This window comes from Sminthopsis crassicaudata, chromosome 3 (genome assembly GCF_048593235.1).
Source record: "Sminthopsis crassicaudata isolate SCR6 chromosome 3, ASM4859323v1, whole genome shotgun sequence".
In the NCBI taxonomy this organism is placed as follows: Eukaryota; Metazoa; Chordata; class Mammalia; order Dasyuromorphia; family Dasyuridae; genus Sminthopsis; species Sminthopsis crassicaudata.
The window spans coordinates 615,887,565-615,909,881 of record NC_133619.1 but is presented as its reverse complement, the minus strand read 5'-3'; the positions used below and the strand labels follow the sequence as shown (position 1 = coordinate 615,909,881).

The following is a 22,317-nucleotide window of genomic DNA, read 5'->3' as shown; positions in this document are numbered from 1 at the left end:
CTCCCTCCCTCCCTCCGTCCGTCCCTCTCTCCCTCTCTCTCTCTCTCCCTCCCTCCCTCCCTCCCTCCCTCCCTCCCTCCCTCCCTCCCTCCCTCCCTCCCTCCCTCCCTTCCTTCCTTCCTTCCTTCCTTCCTTCCTTCCTTCCTTCCTTCCTTCCTTCCTTCCTTCCTTCCTTCCTTCCTTCCTTCCTTCCTTCCTTCCTCCCTCCCTCCCTCCCTCCCTCCCTTCCTTCCTTCCTTCCTTCCTTCTTTTTTGCTGAGTCAGTTGGGGTTAAATGACTTGCCTAGGGTGACAGAGCTAGGAAGTGTTAAGTGTCTCAGGTAAGATTTGAATTCAGGTCCTCCTGACTCAGGACTGCCACTTTGCCATACAGCCACTCCCTCCCCTAGATTTCTGCACAATAGAAATGGAGGTTTTGATGGAGCTGGAGACCCAAGAATTATCATCCACCCCTCCACCCAAGTCATGAATCTGGTTAGCTACTGGACAAATCCACCACTTTAATGTCTTCAGAGAACATGGCAGGGGAAGGGAATGGATAGGGTGGAGAGAGAGGAAGACTGTCCACCAAGGGGCCCCTGTTGGGACGTGTCAGGGAAGGATCTCCAGTAACTTGGGAGCCAATCCCTGGAGTGTTCAGGAAGTGCTACAGTGTGAGGATGTTCAGACGGTCACAGTGACAAGAAGGGGGGCTTTAGCTGCCAGGGGAGGGAGTCACCACCTTGTAGGAGGGCTGAGGGAAGAAGCAGAGGGAGTGAGGGCTAAGAGAGAGCTCAGCCCCAAGTAGAAGTGTGAGACGTGGGGGGAGACTGAGGAGGGAACCCAGGGGTTCAGACACCCCATCAATCCCTTGCTACCTCCCAGGGCCCTCCGTGCCACCACTGAGGGGACGGCAGAGGGGACTCCTCAGGAGTAATTCTTGATGTCACAGAGCTCAGTATTCTGCTGCGTCCTGAGGAAGGGCAAGAGAGGCTGTGGGAAGGAGGGGCACATGGAAGACCCCCAGCCCGCTTCTGCCCAACTTTACCTCCCAAACAGAAAGAGAAAGGAAAGGGCTGGGGGGATATGGCTCCCATTGAACAAGGGGTAAACTGAGGCACCGATTGGTTTCCTAAGGAGTCTCCATGACTCCACAGCCCCATGCCTACCTGGTGCCTGACTTGCCCATCTTAAGATCAAAGAGAGGCATGAGTCCGTCCACTACAGGGGAGCAGCCTCCGCTGGAGACCCTGGGAAGTCTGATGCCCGTGGTCCCGAGCCACAGCCGGCAGGGGCAAGCGGCCCCGGTGGCACCCCTTGGCGTGGTGTGAGCCTCAGGGCAGGGAGGTCAATGGGGTCAGTGAAGAAAGGCGGGGCCCGCTCCTCCCTCCCCGCGGCGTCTTTCTCCAGGCCTGCCCAGTGCCAGCCTAGGGCCCGGCCTCAGTTGTAGAAGACCTCGTCCTCCGAGAGGGAGCTGCTGTCCACATAGCGGAGGGAGCCGTGCAGCTGGGACCGGGCCTCCGCCTGGCCTTCGGGGCCTCCTCGAAGCAGCAGCCGCTGCTTGTCGGGGCTGGGAGGCCACGGGCCCGCGGCGGACGCCTCCTCCGGGGAGTCCCAGCTCTCGGCGGGCGGGCCAGGGGCCGGGAGAGAGGAGGACAGGGAGGAGGAGAAGGCCTGGAGGCTGCCGTCCAGCAAAGGCCCCTGGCGGAGGTTGTCCTGCAGGTAGAGGCTCCCGAAGTCTGGAAGCGGAGGAAAGGAAGTTAGCACGGGACCCTCCCCATCCTCTCGGGACCCCTTCCCCCGTCCAGTAAAGGCCCCTGGCGGAGGTTGTCCTGCGGGTAGAGGCTCCCGAGGGCTGGGAGCCAAGAAGAGGAGGTGAGCACCGGACCCTCCCCACCTCCCCGCACCCCTCCTTCAGCTTTCCCCCAAGCCCCTCGTGTAGGGTGTGGCTCTGGACAAATCACGTGATTCGGTCCTCAGTTTCCTTACCTGTCAAATAGATGGGATGGCCCCTAAGTCTGCCTGGCGAGTGCAGACTACCCTACTGCACTATCCTCCTTTCTTCCGGCCCCTCTTTCGGACACTCTCTCCTACTCGAGGCCTTTCAGGACGCTTGTCCTCCTAGCAGCCAGCCTTCCCCCAGGCGTCGGTGCTCCCGACTGCCTCCGTTTACATGCTACACCCTTAGGCTCCTGCTGAGTTCACCCCCGAGCAGCGCGAGCTCTTGGAGAGCTGGGAACCGCCCGTTTGCCTTTGTCCTCGAGGCTAAGATGCGGGGGGGGGGGGGGGGGTGGGGGGGTCCGAAGTCTCTTCCCCCGCGTGTTGTGAGGAGAGCGCGGGTGTGCGACGCAGATACACTCCCCATGCATCCCAGGGGAGCCAGAGCAATCCCTCCCCTCAGAGCCGGAGGCAGAGCCAGGGGGCCCGGCTCTGGGAGCGCACCCGGCCGGAAGATGGGGGCTCCTCGCACCTCCTCTTTCTAGCAAACACCCTGTGACCCAGTGTTGGGGGGGGGAGTTCAGCCCTGAAACTCAGAATCCAGCAAAACGAAGCTTGATGGACGCCAACTGATGGGGAATAGGAATGGGATGATGGGATATAGGAGGGCAGCCATGTCTGAGCTAAGCTTTGAAGGAGATTAAGGACGAAAAGGGCACACCAGGCATGGGGAACCGCCAGGGCAAAGGTCCGGAGGTGAGAGCTGGAGGTGTTCCCCGTCTACTTAGGGATGCAGTCACCCTAGCAACCGCTCTTGTTGTCCGTGGCTCTAAGAGGAAGTTATCTTCACCCACGACTGCCTCAGCTTCAGAATGCAGTAAAACTGGACGCCACTAATCTAAACGGAAGGTTTCTCCCATGATTCAGCTTTACAAGCAAAACTCGGGCTGTTAGAAGAGCCCGGGGCAGGAGCCGGCCGGGACCAATTTTCAGTGTGAAAACTGCCACCTCAGAAATCTGCATTCCCACCCTCCCCTCCCCCTCCCCGCCCCCAGTCGGAAGGGTTGTGGATTTCCAGGCTTAGGAAAGTGCTGGGGAAAGTGTCAATGATTCAGATCAGACCTAACAAGATTTGCATATTCCTCTCCCTCCTCCCGGCCTCCTCCCCCCTCCTCCCCCCGTCTGGTTTTTAAACTTTTCCCAGCACACCCCTGTATCACAGCAAATCTTGCTTGAGTTCCGCAGGAGAGCAATAGAAGGCTCAGGCCATGAAATCATCCCCCAAGTCGGAAGCCTTTTATTATTAATCATGGTAGGAGAGTGCTAAGCATTTATATTGCACCATATTTAACAAGTATGGGACTGCCTGCCACCTAGGGGAGGGGGTGGAGGGAAGGAGGGGAAAAATCGGAACAGAAGGGAGTGCAAGGGGTAATGTTGTAAAGAATTACCCATGCATATGTACTGTCCAAAAAAAAAAAAGTTATAATTATAAAATTAATTTTAAAAAAAGAAAAAAAAAGCATTTGTATAGCACCAACTATGTGCCAGGCTCTGTGCCTGTTCTAATTTGAACCCTGGGAGGTAGATGTTATTATTAGTGCCCCGCCCCAATTTTACAGTGGAGGAAACTGAGGCAGAGAGGAAGTGACTTGTCCAAAGTCACACAGCTATTAAGTGTCTGAGGCTAGATTTGAACTCATTTCCTGCTTCCAGGTCCAGTGCTCTGTGCTCTATCGGGTCGTATAATAATAAACTGATATTCTGTGAATTAAGGCACTACCTAGCAAGTAATAATAAACTGATTGTGCATTATGGCACCACCTAGTGGGTGATATAATAATAAACTGGTAGTATGATTATGTTAGGGTTTGTAAAATGCTTTTCAGAAATGATGTTCTTTGAGCCTGGATGAGATCAGTTTGGCCGGACCAATGAGTGCATGAAGAAGAAGAACATATAGAGGGGGCGGGAGAGGCAGGCTTTGGCCAGGCTCTTTCCACTGACCTAACCTTGCTCGCTAGCGTCCACGCTGGCTGGCCAGTGGGATGGAGCGTAATTCTGGGTCAATGGAAAATTCCAAGGGTAGAATCCCAAGTCTCAAAGCACTTTCTGTGACGTGTTCCCATGCTCCCACCCTCCTTTTCTTTCCTCGGGACCGCTTCTCTCTTCCCTATCCTGATCCCAACCAGCCCTGGCCCTCCCGCTGAGGGGGAAGGATGCTCTGGTCCTTGCTTGTGGCCCCCTGGCACCCAGGAGCTCTTTCTCCCAATATCGCTCCCTGCTCCATTGTCACCCATGGCTCCCTCATCCATTCATAAAGGGGACCAGCCACACAGCATTAGGGCAGAGGACATGTAGAGAGTGCTTTAAAACAAATCCTTGCCCATGATCTCATCCCATAATCATCTCCAGCCGGTCCTCCCCCGATGCTTGTGGGGCCTGGAGGTGACCCTGGGCTCTCCAGAGCTTTGCCTGTGGCATATGGGGCTTGGCACAGTTGAGCAAGTTGGCACTGTGTCAAATGTGGGAGAGTCCACTCAACTCTGAGACACCTAGGGCTGGCCACTTGGGGGGGGGGGGCTTTAGGCCCAGTGACTCCCGAAGACTGTCTACTAAGGCAGGGGGTTGCAGGGAAGGGGTTTTAATCTGGGGAGCAGGCCCTGATAAAATCACCGGTTCTAATGGAGAATACAATCACTGGGCATTTATAAAGTATTTGTTTTTTGTTTGTTTGTTTGTTTGTTTAAATGCTCACTATCACCTGTTTTGAGGGGGAATGAACAAAGTGCTCAGCCTGGAGTCAGGAAAACCGGAGTTCAAATCCAACCTCAGGCATTTACTAGCCAAGTGATCCTGGGCAAGTCACTTAACCCTGTTTGCCTCAGTTTCCTTATCTTTCAAATGAACTGGAGAAAGAAATGGCAAACCCTTCCAGTGTCTCTGCCAAGAAAACTGAAACAAATATACAATAGAAGCAAAACCTCTCCATTTCATAATTATTCCTTATAATTTGATATGTATTTTGTTTTTTTACTTGTCTGTATATATGTTGTTTCCCCCCTCCAGCAGAATATGAGGGCAGAGACAGTTTCCTTTTTGTTTATGTGCCTGGCACATAGAAGGCACTTATATATTCATCTTGAATTTAATTAAATTATTCATCGTCTTCTCTGCTTTTGCTCTCCCCCCTCCCACCCAGGGGAACATACCCTGAAGGGGGATGACATCCTGGGGGCTCTCTCCATGGCACATCTCTTCATCTTCTATTGAGGACCAGGCACTCAGTGTGGCCTCGGTAATGGCAAACTGTTCAGCAACACCTGTATTGAGAAGGAGGGACCGGGGCTGGAGTTGGTGACAGACTCTCCCTGCAATGTAGCTGCAGTGGGTAGGTTCAGTGGAAGGACACGGGCAGGACAGCCACCTCCTCAAGGTCTTTCCCATGCCTATCAATGATCCAACTTCCATCCAGTTTCCACCCAATGCTCAAATAATTCCAACCTAACAATCCTATGTTTATCTTATGGTCCCTCCAATGATTTTATTCCAATTCAATGATCCTGCTCCAATGGTTCAATAATCCAGTGCCCACCTAGCAGTCCTATATATATACACCTTAGGATCCATTCAATGACTTTATCCTAATTCAATGATTCAGTGCTCAGCAAAAATTCTACTCCAACCACCCAATAATCCTAATCACCCTGTGCCCACACAATGATCTCACATCCTTATAATAGTCCAAGGCTCACCTAAAGATATTATGCCAATCCAGTGGTCTAATCCTCACCCACCCAATAATATTACACACATCTAGTGGGCTAGTGCTCATCCTATGGGTGTCAATCCAATGCCCATACAATGACTTACTGCCCACCCAACGATCTGATGTCCATGCAATGGCCTAGCATCCACTTAGTAACAGTTATTGACATTTCTATATTGCTATAAAGTTTATAAAGCACTTGTTTCCCAATAATTTTATTAAGTTAGTAGCTTGATTGTTATTTCCATTTGGTAGATGAGGAAACTGAGGCTCGTTAAAGTGAAGTATCTTATTGAAGATCAAAGCAGATGAGAGATAGTCAGGATTTGAATGCAGGCCTTTTGATTTTCTTCAATGTTCTTTCACTCCAGTCTCCCTTTTGGGCAGAAGGATGTCATCTCAGGTTCCATGGGGCCTTGATTTGGGTAGCAGTCTTCACTTAAGTTGTCTTTTGTCCCTTAGCTTCACCACCCACCCCAACCCTCTGGTCCCACTGACCTGCAGCAAATCGGGCCTCCCGAAGCTCATCAGGAAGGTAGCTGTAATGTTCCTCCTCTGCTGGCGATGGGTCCCAGCCCGACTGCTGGGCGCTCCAGCCTTTCCACTCGATCAGGTGGGCTACCCGGCCCCGAGCCATGGCCGTGGGCTTTGTGATGTGGTCCTTGATGCTCTGCACCACACCTGGGCACGGGAAGAAGCTGAGTTATTCCTCTTTGCTCTCATTCCCACCCATGTACCATAACCATTCAACCAAGGATCACAGATCTGGAATTGCAAGGATCCCAGGGCCCCTCAGGGCCCCTCATTTAGCAAATGAGAAAACGGAGGTTCAGGGACGGGAGGTGATTTGCCCAAAATTATACCCAAGTAGGAAGTACCAGTAAGGGGGGGGGATTTGAACTCTGATCTTCTACTATCAGAACCATAATGCAATATGCCTTGTACTATCAAAAATTCAAAAATGTTGCCTATTATATACTAGACCACATAAACTCATGTGCAAAAATAATTTCTGGCTTAACTTTCTTATCACCATTTACTTAAGATCTGCAAGTCACGTAAATAGCTAGAGTGTAAAATAAAACTGAGACATCCACTGAGCCCTACTGGGATCTGGTTAGTTCCTGCTCTGCCTGTTTACAAATTTACAGCTTGAAATATCAGCTGCGGCTCTGGTGTTAACTGGCTAGCACCATGTTTGATGTGATAAAACCTTTCCCTTCTACCCCATGTTCTTTTAAGTGTAAATCATCCTCTTCTCATATTTACTCTTTGAAATTCCACTGTTCCCATCTTGCTGATGTAACCCAAGCCCACGGAAGGCTTATTTCTGTATAGAGAGTTTGCACTCTGTGCATAATAAACCGGTTTTTCCCATAGCTCTGCGTTGTTGATTGGCAACAGTACCAATGGACTCTCAGGTACTTTATTGCTCTCAGCCAATTCTTTCTGTAGCAATTCCTAGACTTAGAACTAGAGGGGACTTCAGAAATCATTGAGCCCAGTGCCCTATTTTATAGATGGAGAAACTGAGATCCACACAGAAGTAAAGTGATTTGCTTAAGACTAAACAGGTAGGACATAATAAGGCCAGCATTTTAGTCCTGTTCCTCCCTCCAGGGTCCTTTCTACCACCTCATATTCCCTCTTGGAGGACAGAAAGAGTGCTGATGGTGAAGGTGGTTGGGAAAGGCTCCCTGGAGGAAGCAGAGCTTGCACAGCCTTGAAGGTTGAAGAGAGAAAGGGTAATAATGGAGAAAGCATTCCAGGCAGAGGAAACTGCAAATAATAGAGGCAGGAATAAACCTGGCAGGGAAGCCTGTCTCTGGGGCCCTCTAGCACATATCCCGTGTTCTCTCCAGTCTAGCTGTTCTTTCTCCAACAGGCGTAATGTGGTTCATTCCTATCTCCCTGTCTTTGCCCCTGCATGGAGTACTCATGTTCTTTTTTTTTTTTTCTGTTCTCCTTTAAATATAGAATCTTTTATTTTTGTATTTTTGATGAGGCAATTGGGGTTAAATGACTTGTCCAGAGTCACACAGCTAGTATAAAGTGTCTGTAGTTGGATTTGAACTCAATTCCTCCTGAAGCTAGAGTTCTATCCACATAATATTTGAGGTCTAGCCCTCTTAGCTCAGTTCCTGGCACATGGCAAACATTTGATAGATTACTGTTGACTTTGCTCTCAGAGGGCTCAAATCTTCTAAGGTACTGGTCCCTGGGAGAGGCAGGTGCAGAACTGTCCCAAGGGGGGGGGCAACTGGGACTTTGGCCTAGGCAGTCAAAATTTAGAGAATGCTGGAAAAAAAAAATTAAGCATAATACTTAGCTTAGCTTTATCCCGGGCAACTGAAACAATTGCGTTTAGCACATAGCCAGAAAGAATAATCATGAAAATAGGACATTGTGTCTGCCTGTGGCAGAGAAATTCCTCTCTAACTCAGTTCCACCCTGTTACTTCCCTGATCTCTTAGCAGGCGTCTTTCTCCCTCCGTAGGGAGAGTCTTTAAAACTCCGTTTTGTGTGTCCTAGGTGCTAGTGTCAAGCCATAAGGCTCTGGGCCTGTACGTACCCACCAGGGAGGAGGTGGCTAGGGCGGCCACGTTGTAGTTACTGGAGCAGGTCTTGGTCTCCGACAGGAAGCCATTGGGTGTCCGGAAGCATTTCTAAAGGGAGAAGAGAAAGGGATGGTCAATGAATAGCCCCCTCCCAGTCCTATAATACCCTTTCTCTCCTATGCCAGTCTCAAGAGTCTGGGCCAGGGCCATGGGAGGGGAAGCCTGGGAGGGGACAGCCCAAGCTTGGTGAATCAAGGTCCCTCTTTATCCCCTCGGTTCCAACCTCCCCCCAGGACCCAGCAAGGTAACAGCACACGGCCAGGCATGGGCTAAGGGCTTGGTGGGGGGAGATCAGGACAAAGGAAACAGACCTGCCAGGGATCCCAACAGAAATCCATTTGTTTTTCCTAAAATGAAATGAAAAAAGGGATTCAGGAAGATGCAGTTTCTAAGAGAGCAACCAGGAAACTCAAATCCCACCTTCTAAAAGAAACCTTCTCCAGGTCCTCCTAGCTCCTGGTGCCTTTCCCTTTCTCTCTCTCTCTCTGTCTCTCTCTCTCTCTGTCTCTCTCTGTCTCTCTCTCTCTGGTCTCTCTCTCTCTCTCTCTGTCTCTCTCTCTCCCTCTCTCTCTCTGTGTCTCTCTCTGTGTCTCTCTCTGTTCTCTCTGTTTCTCTCTCTCTCTCTCTCTGTCTCTCTCTCTCTCTGTCTCTCTGTCTCTGTCTCTCTGTCTCTCTCTTTCTGTCTTTCTCTCTGTATCTCTCTCTGTTCTCTCTGTTTCTCTCTCTCTCTTTCTCTCTGTCTCTCTCTGTCTCTTCCCTCCCCCCATGTATACTATTTAAATATTGTCTCCCTCATTGGATGCAGGATATGTTTTTGTATTTCTTTGTATCTCTAGAACTTAGCACATAGTAGGAGCTTAATCAGTGTTTATTGACTGACTAATTATACCAAGTAAGCTCATCAGAAAGTATGATCTATCAGGATTCCTGGAAGGAAGTGAAGGGCCCAATAATCCTCTCATCTCCCCAGAGATCTGGCCTGGCTGCCCCTTAGCAGATTTGAAAAATAAATATAGGTATTGCCGGATGCCTTGATTCAAGGGCCCCGCTAATTGGGAAATTGCTACTTCAATATATATCAATGTGAAAAGAACCTCAGATGTCATTTGGTCCAGCCCCCCCTCCCCCATTTTACAGATGAGCAAACTGAAGCTGAGGAGAAGTTGAGTGATTAGTTTAAAGTCACACGAGCAATAATAATTGTCAACACTTTTACAGCGTTTCAAGGTTTTTACATATATTATCTCTTTTAAGCCTCACAACAGCCTGGGATGTCAATGCAGTTATCTCTCTTTTACAGATGAAGTAATTGAGGTTTAGAGAAAATAACTGACCTCCCCAGAATTACCCAGCTAATGAGTATCTGAGAAGATTGAGTTCAGGAAGCAAGAACAAGGATGCAATCCCAGCTCCTCTGAACCCAAATCTAGCTCTCCCAGATACCACACCAAGAACTTGTCCAGACCCTTCTTAAGGGTGCTGATATCCCATAGCAAGCCCATAGCGGAGTCCCCACAAACATCACAGATGTAGGGAGTCTGAATCTGCTGCAGAATCATCAAGAAGGGTCCCAAGCCTAGTGGTGTTCCTTTAGGATGGAGATAAGAGGTCCAGCTGTAGCCTGAGGGTGTGGGCAAGTTAGGGTGGTGGAGAAATATAGGGGTGTCATTTACCTTACTGGTGACATAGTCTGGAGCAACAGGAGGAAGGTAGGCAGAGGAGAGGTCCGGAGCTGGGCAATCTATGTCCCTGGGCAGAGGGCAGTCTTTGTGGCACTTGTGAACAGTTCTGGAGGAAGAAAGAGCGTGAGTTAAAGGAAAGGGTTGAGATGGAGAAAGGGAGCCTCAGAAGGGAAGGAATGGTCGTTGTTATTCAGTCCTGTCCAACTTTACATGACCCCACTTGGGGTTTTCTTGGCAAAGATATAGGGGTGGGTTGCCATTTCCTCCTCTAGTCATTTTACAGGTGAGGAAACTGAGGCTCACAGAGTTAAGTGACTACGATAGGGTCACACAGCTAGTAAGTGTCTGATACTGGATTTGTTTTGGAAGGGTTTGGGGTAAAGGCAATCAAAGGTGCTGTCTGAATTCTCCATCCAGTTTCCTGCATCCAGGGTTTTGTTCTCAGGGGAATATTCTAGGTTTGACTCTGCCCTTTAGTCCCTTTTCCTGAAAGCAGCGTAAGCTGGGATTGGCCAATTCAAGGAGGCCTGACCCTCTCAAAGCAGCTCCATCCAAGAGAGCTGCACGGATTCCTGCAATGGGCAAGATTCCTCTATCATTATAGAGCCCTCCTCTTTCCCCAGCTAGAATAGGAGTCCCTGCTTATAAATAGTTGTCCACTCTCTTCTTTTTAATTTTTTAAAATTTTAATATTTTTTCCAATCTCTGGAAGGAGGAATACCACAAAGGGCAGAGAGAGCTTTCATCATGAGTGACCTGCCTTCCCCAGGGCAGTGACGGGCACAGCTGGGCAGATGCTCAGTTGGGAGAAGGGCAGGGAGATTCCTTTCAGGGACACATTACAGACTCTAGCCATCTCTCCTTTCCCAACAGTGAATCTAGATGTACAGGGTGGAGACCACTCTGTTGGGCCAAGTTTTCCCCAAATTCACAAAGGGTGCCAGAATTAAGAAGACAGGATTTGAAGACTTCTGAGAGGTAGGGGCACCTGCATTTAAGAGCTCAGATGCAACCAAAAGATGCTGTTTTTAGGGAAGGAAACAAGTACTTATTAAACATCAACTGTGTAGGTACCATATACTATGCCTTTAAGTACTCTACGAGTCTGGTTCATGGAACTTCCATTGGGGAGGGAGAATGTGTGGTGTGGAGGGAGGTTACAGGAGAGCGGGGTTCCGAAGACCCGAACCAAGTCCTCTGGGCATTCACTTTTCCTCTTTTGATCTTCATTTCTTCCTCTCTAAAATGAAGAGGCTGTCTAGCTTAGGAAAGGGGCTTAGTCACCCAGAACAGTTTACAGAGGATGATATTGAGGTCCAGAGAGACAGTGACTTGTCTGAGAACACACAGCTTACAACAAGTGGTGGAATAGGGGTTCAGATCCTCCCTCCAACAGCCTCTAAATCATGCATTCTTCTCTGGGCCCTCCCAGCTCTGACATCCCAGGTTCTAAGGGCCCTCCCAGTTCTGACATCCTAGGTTCTAAGGCCCTCCCAGCTCTGACCTCCCGGGTTCTAAGGGCCCTCCCAGGTCTGACATCCTGGGTTCTAAGGGCCCTCCCAGCCCTGATATCCCGGGTTCTAAGGTTCCTTCCAGCTCTGACCTCCTGGGTTCTAAGGGCCCTCCCAGCTCTGACCTCCTGGGTTCTAAGGTTCCTCCCAGCTCTGACCTCCTGGGTTCTAAGGGCCCTCCCAGCTCTGACCTCCTGGGTTCTAAGGTTCCTCCCAGCTCTGACCTCCTGGGTTCTAAGGGCCCTCCCAGCTCTGACCTCCTGGGTTCTAAGGGCCCTCCCAGCTCTGACCTCCTGGGTTCTAAGGGCCCTCCCAGCCCTGACATCCCGGGTTCTAAGGGCCCTCCCAGCTCTGACCTCCTGGTTTCTAAGGTTCCTCCCAGCTCTGACATCCTGGGTTCTAAGGTTCCTCCCAGTTCTGACCTCCTGGTTTCTAAGGGCCCTCCCAGCCCTGACATCCCGGGTTCTAAGGACCTCCCAGCTCTGACCTCCTGGGTTCTAAGGGCCCTCCCAGCTCTGACCTCCTGGGTTCTAAGGGCCCTCCCAGCCCTGACATCCCGGGTTCTAAGGGCCCTCCCAGCTCTGACCTCCTGGTTTCTAAGGTTCCTCCCAGCTCTGACATCCTGGGTTCTAAGGTTCCTCCCAGTTCTGACCTCCTGGGTTCTAAGGGCCCTCCCAGCTCTGACATCCCGGGTTCTAAGGACCTCCCAGCTCTGACCTCCTGGGTTCTAAGGGCCCTCCCAGCTCTGACATCCTGGGTTCTAAGGGCCCTCCCAGCCCTGACATCCCGGGTTCTAAGGGCCCTCCCAGCCCTGACATCCCGGGTTCTAAGGTTCCTCCCAGCTCTGACCTCCTGTGTGTTTAGCACTCGATGTCTAACAGCCCTCCAGGCCCTGATATTTTATGACCTCACTTTCACAGACACTGAACTCCAAAATAAGAATATTGATGAGCCCTCCACACATCTCTTGAAAGATGTTAAAAATCTCTTACGCACCCTCTTGTGTGGGGCCCTGCCTGGTCCCATGACAACCCTGATGCTGCCTCCTCAGGAAAAGGAGAAACAAGAAGAAAGTATCAGAGGAGTCACTGAGATTGGTTCCATTTTATTGCTGGAAAAACTGAGGCTCCAAGAGGAGTGACTTGCCTCCATCACCACTTAGCAGCAAAATAAGGACCCAGATCCTCCACCTCGGGGCCCAGTGCTCCCTCCTTCCCAGGGCTCCTTCCACCCGGCTCCAGGCTCCGTCCCTCCCCAGTCCGGCTTCTCCTGTGTCTCCTCTCCAGGGTCCAGGCCCACAGCTGGTTGTCTCCTGCCTCCCTCCCCCCTCAGGACTTGGGCCCTGGTGATGTCACCCGTGGTTGCCATAGAGACATCAGGTAATGAAGCGGCCCTGGGAGGAGCCACAGGCTCCTCCTTCCCCAGCTGGGACCCAGCCGACCACGTCACTGGCCATTGGAAAAACACAGCGGAAGAGGACGAAGAAATGGGCCCCGAGCTAGGCTCTTGCCTGGGTAGGAGCCTGCGTAGCTCAGGGCCCCCTCCACCAGGACGGGCCTGCTCTGTCCCATAGGAAGTCAGCCTCTGAGGGGCCTGGATCCCCAGCAGCATCTCCCCATCCTCTCCTTAGTCAACCGCAGGCTTGAGAATAAAAGTGAGTTTAGCCTCCTTTTACTGACGAGGAACCGGAGAGCCAAAGCAGGAAAATGGCTTGGGCAAGGTCACTCCTGTAGTTAGTAGTGGACTGGGATTTGAACTCAGTACCTCTGAGTGACCCAGCAGATCCCGCTATGACTCCTGCTTTATCCCTGATCCTGAGGTCAAAGCCTCATTCTTCTACCTGCCGCTTGCCTTTCTTTGTATCCCCAGCACTTAGTAAGGTGGCTGGCACATAGTAGGTACTTCATTGACTCAAGTTTGAATGAATTTCCTCAAAAAAAAAAAAAAAAAGAGCAGAATTAAAACTGGCTTGTTTCCCCGAGGGGGCCCTTAGAAGTCACCTCTTCCATCTTCCTGCACCAAAGTGGCCACTTCTCTCCAGATTCTCTGGTGTTTTCCAGTTAAACTGGAAGTCAGAAGAGGCTATTTCTCTCTTCAGCACATTTGTTGCAGGATGGAATGCCCCTTGAGCAAAGGAAGTTCCTTCTTGTGTCTAGCCACTCACTTTCTTGCTGTGTATCTTCCCTAAAACCTTCCTCTGGTGATTTCAGCCCCACTTCTCTTCTTGAATAGTGAGGAAATGGAGTCACCGGTCACCCTCCCTCCAGATACTATTTATATAATACAGTATGTTCCTGACTCAGTTCTTTGGGGCATCTCAGCTCCATAAAGGATTCCCTTCCACCCTTTCCTCTAATCAACTAACCCTAGAGCTAAAAATAATTTTGGCACACAAAATATTCAAGTTCGAAGGGACCAGCTCGCCCAACCTTTTGATTTTAGTCACGAGAAAGCTGAAGTACAGAAAGGTTTTCCCAAGGTCACACTCTGAAAATTTATGTCAACAACCTAGCCCATGCAAGGCAACAGTCGGAGAAATGCTGAGAAAACGCTCTGAACTCGGGTCCTTGGTCTCCCTTCTCCTACCTCTATTTTCTGTTTCCACCAAGAAGTTCAGCGTCACTCACGCCTTCCTAGCTTGATTATCCTAACAGATTATTCGACATCAATCCTATGAAAGGATTATAGAAATACGCTGATGTTAATATATTAATACCTGATGTTTCTTTAGCACTTTGAAGCACTTCTACATCAAGATGGAGACTGTTCCTTTCTTACAGAGAAATCCTATTTGCTTTATTTTCAAATCATTAGAGTAACATATTCCTTTAGGATCAATTCAACAATGACCTCCACGTTAGTTATATATTTGACTGACTGCTTCAGTATTCTCTTAAATCAGTTTTTTCCCCCTTGTGTATAGTTTTTAAAAACTGAAATATGTTCAAGTAACTTGGGTACAGACCAATAAAATCAAGGAAAATATTAAAGTTCAATTCTATTACTTCTGAAACCGCTTGCTACAAAAAAGGTCACGGAGGCCATATTGCTCCACTAATCTGTTCGGACACTTTTCCTTGGTGAGAATAATGTGCGGTACACAGGCGTGAAGAATATAAATTGAATTACCGACGATATTCCCATGTCTGCTCTTTTTGCCTTGTTGCTCAGTCTGGTTAAGTACCGACTTCTGTACTGGCGGATAGTGACATTTAGTTGTGGAAAAGTGTCACAGCCAATTTGCCAATTTATTAATCACAAAATAACAAGAATTCTCTAGCTTTTACACTTTAAAAAAAAAAAAGTTGGGGACTGTTAGTCTTTCTACTAAGCACTTGAGTCACTTAGCTGTCTCTTAGATCTCAGTCTCCCTTTCTGTACAATGGGACCGAATTCTGCTCTCCTCTTCCCCAGCCCCTCAAGTGAGAGGGAGAGGATGTTGCCTCCTCCCTCTGCCTGGTGAGTCACCGCCACAGGTGCAGAGACCCAGCCTGGCGTGGCGGCTTGGCTGAGAACAGCCTGGCTGTTACCAATCTTCCCTAGCCCTCGAGAAGAGATATTTATAGAGTGATTGTGCAGCTCCTATTCCCTTGGCTCAGTTTTCTGCGGCAGCAGACACCCTTCCCTCCATCTCCCCTCCCTACCAGTCCCCCTCCTCTCTAAATCCGTTAGGATTATAGAACAAGAAGAGAGTCAGATTAAAATCTGGCTTCAGACAGTGACCAGCTATATGACCTTAAACAAATTATCTTACTTTTCTGAGCCTCACTTTTTCATCTCTACAATGGGGATAATGAGCCTGTTTAGTAATGACTCCCACCTCATTGTTGTGGAGTTCAAATGAGATGTCTGTCTGCATGTCATTTGCAAACCTTCAAAGTGCTAAAGAAACATCAGGTATTAATATATTAACATCAGTTAATATTCTAGGTTCCCCATTCCAGGGCAGGTAGGTAGTACTTTGGCTCCCAGGTACATCGGTGCCAGGCCTGGAATCAGGAAGATCTGAGTTCAAATTTAACCTCAGATACTTGTTAGCTGCATGACCCTGGGCAAGTTACATAACCCCATTTACCTCAGTTCCTCATCTATAAAATGGGGATGTTGAAGAAAGAAATGATAAATTACTCCAGTGTCTTTGTCAAGAAAACCCCATGGACAATGGCCCTCACCTTCTTCAGAATACTGCTTCACATGATAAATGTGGAAATATATATTGCATTGCTTGCTGTCTAGGGGAAGAGGATGAGGGAAGAGAGGAAGAAAAAATTGTATCACAAGGTTTTGCAAGGGTGAATGTGGAAAACTATCTTTGCACGTATTTTGAAAATAAAAAGCAATTCTTGTCAACAACAAGAACAAAACAAAACAAAATAAAAAATACTACTTTAAAGTCATCTCCTTCTTGAAGTCTCCTTGGATTAACTTTAAGCCCATCATATCAAGTCTTCAGGATTCAGTTTGTGCTATCGGAATTGAACTTATTAATTTGTTGCTTTATAAATGTTCTCATTGGCATTTTCCTAGTGTGTATACGTTATGTCCAACCCAATTTAGAAGCTCCCTAAGGTCAGAAACTGAGTTTTTCCTATCTAATAAGAAGTCTTCAATAGCAGGGATAGTCTTTCTCATTAGTCTGGGGACCCTCTAAGAAAAGAGATGGGAAAGACAGAGTGAAGTCTAGTGGCCCCCTCTCAAGATAGGAGGAACTCTGTAGAAAGATGGGTGACTGTGGCTTGTTTTGTGGCCTGCTCTGGGCTTAAAACCTCCATCCATGCTCATTGGAAAAACTAACTCCAATTTGGATGAGTTGACATGGAAGGAGATTCAGCTTCCTGGGTGGAAGGGGAGGAAAAAATCCAGGTAACTCAGTTTTCCATAGGCTACTTTAGTGAAAACCTGCAGCTAATTTGCACCATTACTGGACTACTTTTCTGCAAGGTCAGACACCATACACTTAGATAAATACCACCTAGCCACTTACAAAGGACCATAGAATATCCAAGTCAGGAAAAAAAAATCTTAGAACATAGAATATCAGCACTGGGAGGGCTCTTAGAACCCAGGCTGTCAGAGCTGGGAGGGTCTTTAGAATCCAGGATGTCAGAGCTGGGAGGGCCCTTAGAACCCAGGAGGTCAGAGCTGGGAAGGCCCTTAGAACAGAAAATGTCAGAGCTGGGAAGGCCCTTAGAACATGGGATAGCAGAGCTGGATGGGCCTTTAGAACAGAGAATGTCAGAGCTGGGAGGGTCTTTAGAACCCAGGAGGTCAGAGCTGGGAGGGCCCTTAGAACCCAGGAGTCAGAACTGGGAGGGCCCTTAGAACCCGGGAGCTCAGAGCTTGGAGGGCCTTTAGAACCCAGGATGTCAGAGCTGGGAGGGGCCTTTAGAACCCAGGATATCAGAGCTGGATGGGCCTTTAGAACAGAGAATGTCAGAGCTGGGAGGGTCTTTAGAACCCAGGAGGTCAGAGCTGGGAGGGCCCTTAGAACCCGGGATGTCAGAGCTGGGAAGGCCCTTAGAACAGAGAATGTCAGAGCTGGAAGGGTACTTAGAGCATCCGTAGAGGTCCTTAGACTATCAGACTTGGGATGGACTCTAGAACATAGAATTTCAGAGGTGGAAGGAACCTTAGTGTTTCTCTAATTTTAAAGATGGGGAAACAACTGAAGTGGATGGACTGGTTTTAAGGCCTCTGGTTTTAAGAATCTGAACTAAGGTTGGAAATGTATTCTGGGTTGAAATAATTTCATTAAGTTTAAGCAAGAGGAAAATGACAGTAAGGAGAAAGGGGAAAGAAGTGACTTTTGTTAAATAGAAACATAGTGTGTGTGCATGACTTAGGTTGAGATAGAATAATTTTAGCTTATTTAAGAGAATTATCCATTCTTGGATGCTTTGGAAGCACCTCTGGGCTTCAAGCTCCTCAGATCTGTGGTCACTTAATCAGGTCACCTCAGGAGCTCTCCTCATTGGTACTTTTTCAGCTTGCATGTACTTCCTTTTCCCAAGTAATCAATAATTCAGATTTGTCACAGATTCAGATCGGCTTGCCCGCCCTCCCCAATTCTCTGTCCCCAAGTACTTCTAATTAAGGATTAGGGAAGAGTTATATGGGACTTCAATTCCCTAAAGTGAGGGGCTTGACCTAGATGAGGGATCAGCAAAATTATAGGCTGCAGGTTAAACTCAAACCAGCCTATTTTAGGATGGTCAGGAGCTTAGAATGATTTTTTACATTTTAAAACCAAGTTTTATTGTCTTAAAAAATATAAAATATTTTGAATTTACATATGTATATTGTATCTTAAAATGTAAAAATATTCTTAGGTCCTTGCAAGGTACAAAAACATATAGTGGACAGGATTTAGCTCCCATGCAATAGTTTGGGGGATCTCTAGGCTAGAAAATCTCTAAGGGCCATCCCAGGTCTGTGTTCTCAATCCCTCCCAGCTCTGACATCCTCAGTTCTAAGGACTCTCAGCTCTGACATTTTGTGTTCTAAGGGCCCTTCCAGTTCTGACATCCTGGGTTCTAAGAGTCCTTCCAGTTTTGACAAACAGTTTCTCTGTTTTAAGTCTCTCCCAGCTCTGACATCCTGGGTTCTAAGGTCCTTCCCAACATTCTGTGTTCTAAAGTCTCTTCCATTTCTGATATTTTAAGGTCCTTTTCAATTTTGACATTTAGGTTTCTAAGGGACTTTTTAGTTCTATTAGTATATGTTCTAAGGCATTTTCCAGCCCTTATGCTGCTCCTTATCCTAGGACCCTCCCAGGACTGACATTCCATGGTCTAAGTTCTGTCCCATCACTAGTGTTTAGTGATTTCAATGTTAATCAGGGGAAGTCTGAATCAGAACTATTTAATATGTTCTAGATTACATATTATTTTTAAATTACTGGAGATTTATTTGCTATGGGTTATTCTGATTGTCCGTATCATCTGCCCCCTCTCACATGGTTGTCAAAACTGTTTTGGATACACCCCTCAATACTTTAAGCATTCATCAGCATACACAGCAAAAAAAAAATTGGAAAGCCAGCTCTGCTTTTTCAGCCACTCTCAGCCTGTCATAGTCAAATAGACACAATCTCATATCTGTCACACTTGGATACCCTTGGACGTCATAGACATAAGATGTATTCCCATAGGCCCAGCCTATACCTGGCACACCTGGTCAGTTCTAACCTGTCACAATAATAGACACACTTTATAATAGTGACACTCTTAGTCTGTCTGTCCCAATCAGACAGAGCTCTTTATATCCTTAGTCCATCACACTAAAACACAATTTGGCAGTGGTAGGGGACAGAAAGGGGAAGGAGGTGGCAACTGGCTCCGATTCTATGTTTAGGATGGGGTGTGAGAATGGATAGTTTCTCAAGGACTTCAATTGCCCAAGGAGAGCTCTGAGAAAGAGGGCCAACTGTAAACCAAGGCTGGACTACAAAATGTCCAGGGTTGGGTGGGTCCTGGACCACAGGGGAAATCAGAATGATTAAAAAGACTTGTGGAAGAGTCAAAATTTGAACTCAGGACTTTTGGCTCCCAATCTAGCACTAAAAGGCAGTAAATGAATCATTAGCTCACGAGGCATCTAGTTGTCTGCCAGTGAGTGAGGTTGGTCGTAAAGATGCTTCAGTTGCCAGTCTATCAATTGTTCAGGAAGGGGTCTTTCAGTCCGTTGTTGCTCAGTGGATTTGTCAGTTATTGGGTCTGCTACCAGAGCTATCCCCATGGCTTAGTACATATCCATTATTAAGGAAAAACAACATATTTCCAAGCTTGACATGTGCTTTGCACTCATTTCATTTAAGCCTCTCAACAGTTCTGTGAAGTAGGTAAGGGCAAATATTAACCTCATTGTACCCATGAGAAAACTAAGACAGTGAAATTAAAATGACTTGCCTAAGATCACACTGTCAGAATTAGGATTCAAGCAGGCTTCACTGCTCTTAAACATGACACCCTTCAGACTGTTTATCCTTCCCTCAGTGACCTCCTTTGCCTTTCCCCATTACTTTCAGTGTTCACAGTAACCAGATTTTGCTGAGAAGATCAAGGGGTTAGAGAGGGTTCACAGTATAGTCTCCTGCAGCTCATATCTCTCTGGGATGGTTCTGGGGGGTTCAGCCATGATCAGGATCTTCTCTTCTCGAGCCTGCTGTGAAATGCAGCCCTGCACCAGGTGTCTCTGGGTGCCACCTGTATCTGTCATCTCATGGTAGTCAAAGCTTTTCCCAAGCAGAGATCTGTTCCCCTTGTACCCTTAAGTAGGATAGGAGTGGGGTTTGGGGAGGGCATGATGGTTTAGGAAGCTGGTCCTAAGAAGCTAGCCCAGTGATGTGGTTACCCTGGAAACCTTGCTTCAAAGGGCAAGGGAAGGGAAAGGAAAGGAAAAGAAAAGAAAGGAAAGGATCGAGAAGAGAAAGGAGTGGAAGGAAGAGAAAAGAAGAGAATAAGGCAAGGAAAGGAAAAAGAAAAAATGGAAAAGAGGGAAAAGAAGAGAGGGAACTGGATGGAAGGGGAAAAGAAAGTGAAGGGAATGGAAAAGGAAGGGGAAGAGAAAGAAAAGGAGAAGAGGGAAGAAGAAGAGAAAGAAAGGGAGGGGAAGGAAAGGGAAAAGGAGGGAGAGAAAGGAAAAGGAGAGAGAGGAGGAGGGTCACCTAGGAAGCTGGAGAAGCTGCTGTGTTGAACAATGATGATGACAACGAGCCAACTAATAACACTTTACGACTGCCAACCTGAGCATTAGACTAGCTGGTCTGCTCTGACTGAATGGTACATGATTGATTGATAACTGACTAATCTGATGACTGGTTCAACTGACTGATGGGCGAGATTGAAAAGCACAGGAAATGGGGGCGGGGTGGGCACAGAGAGCATCACTCGAAGACTCATAGAGGCTGAGAGGACCTTTGGAGGTCATTTCAGCCATCTCGCTGCCTCTGTGGAGAGCTCCCCTTCTCTTTCCGCAGTCAGACTGGCTCTCTTTGAGCTTTTAAGGAAAGATCCCCTTTTCTTTCTCCCACCCTTACATTCTGGAGGCTGTATCCAGAAAACAAGCCCCTGAATCCTTGGAACAGCAGATTAAATATCCCTGTGCCCCCCCATCCCTTAATCTTGCCTCTGTCTCCCCTTTTTTGTCCCGGGTTCACAGAAGACCACGGAAGCTTCTAGTAAAAATGGTTTGGGGGAAAGATCTGCTTTTGTTTTTAAACAGAAGCAAGGGAGCTTTTAGGAAATTAAACCAAGGACTTCAAGTGGGCAGGGAGAAGGGGAGCTGCCTTCTTTCTGACAACTGCAGGTCTAGTTGGGAATGGGATGAACCGTTACCTTTCCAGGTGGGATTGAGGAAAGGAATCAGAACCTTGGGAAATCTGGGGAGGCTGGGTCAAAAAGGGCAGAAAGGGGTTCCGGAGAAGGTGCTGAGCCAGAATCCACAATGACCGTATCTTAACTGGACCTCGTGCCAGGCAGAAGGTGGCAGCCACGTCTGGCTCTCCTCCATAGCTCAGAGGGAGGGCTGGAGCACAAGAAGCTTTTCAGACTTGCAAGACTCCACTCCCAGGAAAGGGATCAGTTCTGGGGCTGGGGGCTGGAGGCCGGTGTGTGCGTGGGGGGAGGGGAAGGGGGACGCGCGCGCCCGTGAGCGCGTGTGTATGTCTGCAGGTGGGGGGGTGGATAGAAGGGGAGGTGGTTTTAAAGGAGTGGGGGTGGGGAGAACAAGCTTCCCAGAGGCAGGGGACTAGCCCCTAGTCCCGCCGCCGGCGTCGGTCCCCGGGGTCCGACCGCAGAAGGGAGGGGGTGACCTCAGCTTTCTCCTCCGAGAACGCCCGCTGCGTCGGGCGCTGTGCCAGCCTCCCTGGAGCCCTCCCATTGCCTGGGGCGCCGAGCCCCGGGGGCCCCGTACTCGAGGGATGTGCGGCTCAGAGGCTGGACGGTTGCTCCCGGGGGGAGTGGAGGGTTAGTCACCTGGAAATCTCCACTGAGGAGGGGGCGTCCTGACGCTCTTGGGGGCAGTGCCCGCGTGCCCAGCGGCCCGAGATAAACACGTCCCTGTCCTTGGGTGGGAGAGAGGGGAAGCGGGACCCCAAGGAGACGACCCCCTCCCCTCCTCTCCAAGGTCTCCTCGAACCCCAGCCCTCCGGGCTCCCATCGTCCTTACCTCGGGAGACGCAGGAGCCCATCACGGGCCGAGCGGCGAGCGGCCGTCCTCCTTCCCTACGGGGCAGGGCTGGCCGCTCATGTCTCCCGGGCCGGGCAGCGCCACTCCGCCGCCACCGCGGCCCCGGCTCCGGGTGGCCCGGCGGCGCGAGCAGCGGGGCCAGGCTCAGGCGCACGCCCCTCGGGCCCGGGCTGGGCGCGCCCCCCGCCCGCGCCCCGACCCCCTCGTGCTCTCGGAGGCTCCCAGGGGCCCCGCTGAAGTTCGCGGCCGAGAGCCCGGGCTAGGGGCGCGAGAGCGGCGCGGGAGCCGAGGGATGGACGCCGAGGAGTAGCGGCGACTGTAGCGGCGGCGGCGGGAGGCTGAGGGCGCGGAGCGGGGCCGGCGCCTCTGGTTCCTGCCAGGCAGGAAGCCTCGGAGGATTCGCCCGCTGTGGCCACGTCCCCTCCTCCCTCTCTCAGCTGTGTCCCTCTCCGCAGCTCCCCCGTCCGCTCTGCGCCCCTCTACTGAGCCCCTCCCTGCTCTGCCCCTGCCCGCTCCGTGCCCCTCCACTGCGCCCCTCCTTCCTCTGCCCCTGCCCGCTCCGTGCCCCTCTCCTCTGTGCCCTCTCCGCTCTGCTTCGCTCCCGGCTCTGGCTCAGTCTCCGCTCTCCTTTC

The 22,317-nt window shown here is 49.5% G+C and overlaps 1 protein-coding gene across 2 annotated transcripts; it reads right to left on the bottom strand.

The window, feature by feature from the left end:
* Nucleotides 1-480: 480 nt before the first annotated feature.
* FAM131C (family with sequence similarity 131 member C) lies at nt 481-22,147 on the bottom strand. Of its 2 annotated transcripts, XR_012488575.1 has the most exons (8): nt 21,665-22,147; nt 9,978-10,092; nt 8,616-8,651; nt 8,259-8,352; nt 6,185-6,367; nt 5,130-5,240; nt 1,149-1,718; nt 481-733 (listed from the first exon to the last, which is right to left on the bottom strand). XR_012488575.1 is itself a non-coding variant. In XM_074306161.1 (7 exons), exons 3-7 carry the CDS (start codon nt 8,640-8,642, stop codon nt 1,420-1,422), a joined length of 714 nt encoding a protein of 237 aa, XP_074162262.1. In that variant the 5' UTR covers nt 8,643-8,651; nt 9,978-10,092; nt 21,665-22,147; the 3' UTR covers nt 481-1,419. The 2 variants fall into 2 exon arrangements, 1 of the variants encoding a protein (XP_074162262.1); XM_074306161.1 differs by having other exon boundaries at nt 481-1,718.
* Nucleotides 22,148-22,317: the final 170 nt, after the last annotated feature.

What these genes read in the sequence shown, in the direction of transcription:
- FAM131C (XM_074306161.1), bottom strand. Translation starts at nt 8,642, where the DNA reads ATGGATTTCTGTTGGGATCCCTGGCAG. An exon ending in TCTGTTGGGATCCCTGGCAG is followed by an intron (nt 8,353 to 8,615) that starts GTCTGTTTCCTT and finishes TTCTCCCTTTAG; the next exon opens with AAATGCTTCCGGACACCCAA. An exon ending in GGATGTCATCCCCCTTCAGG is followed by an intron (nt 1,719 to 5,129) that starts GTATGTTCCCCT and finishes CTCCGCTTCCAG; the next exon opens with ACTTCGGGAGCCTCTACCTG.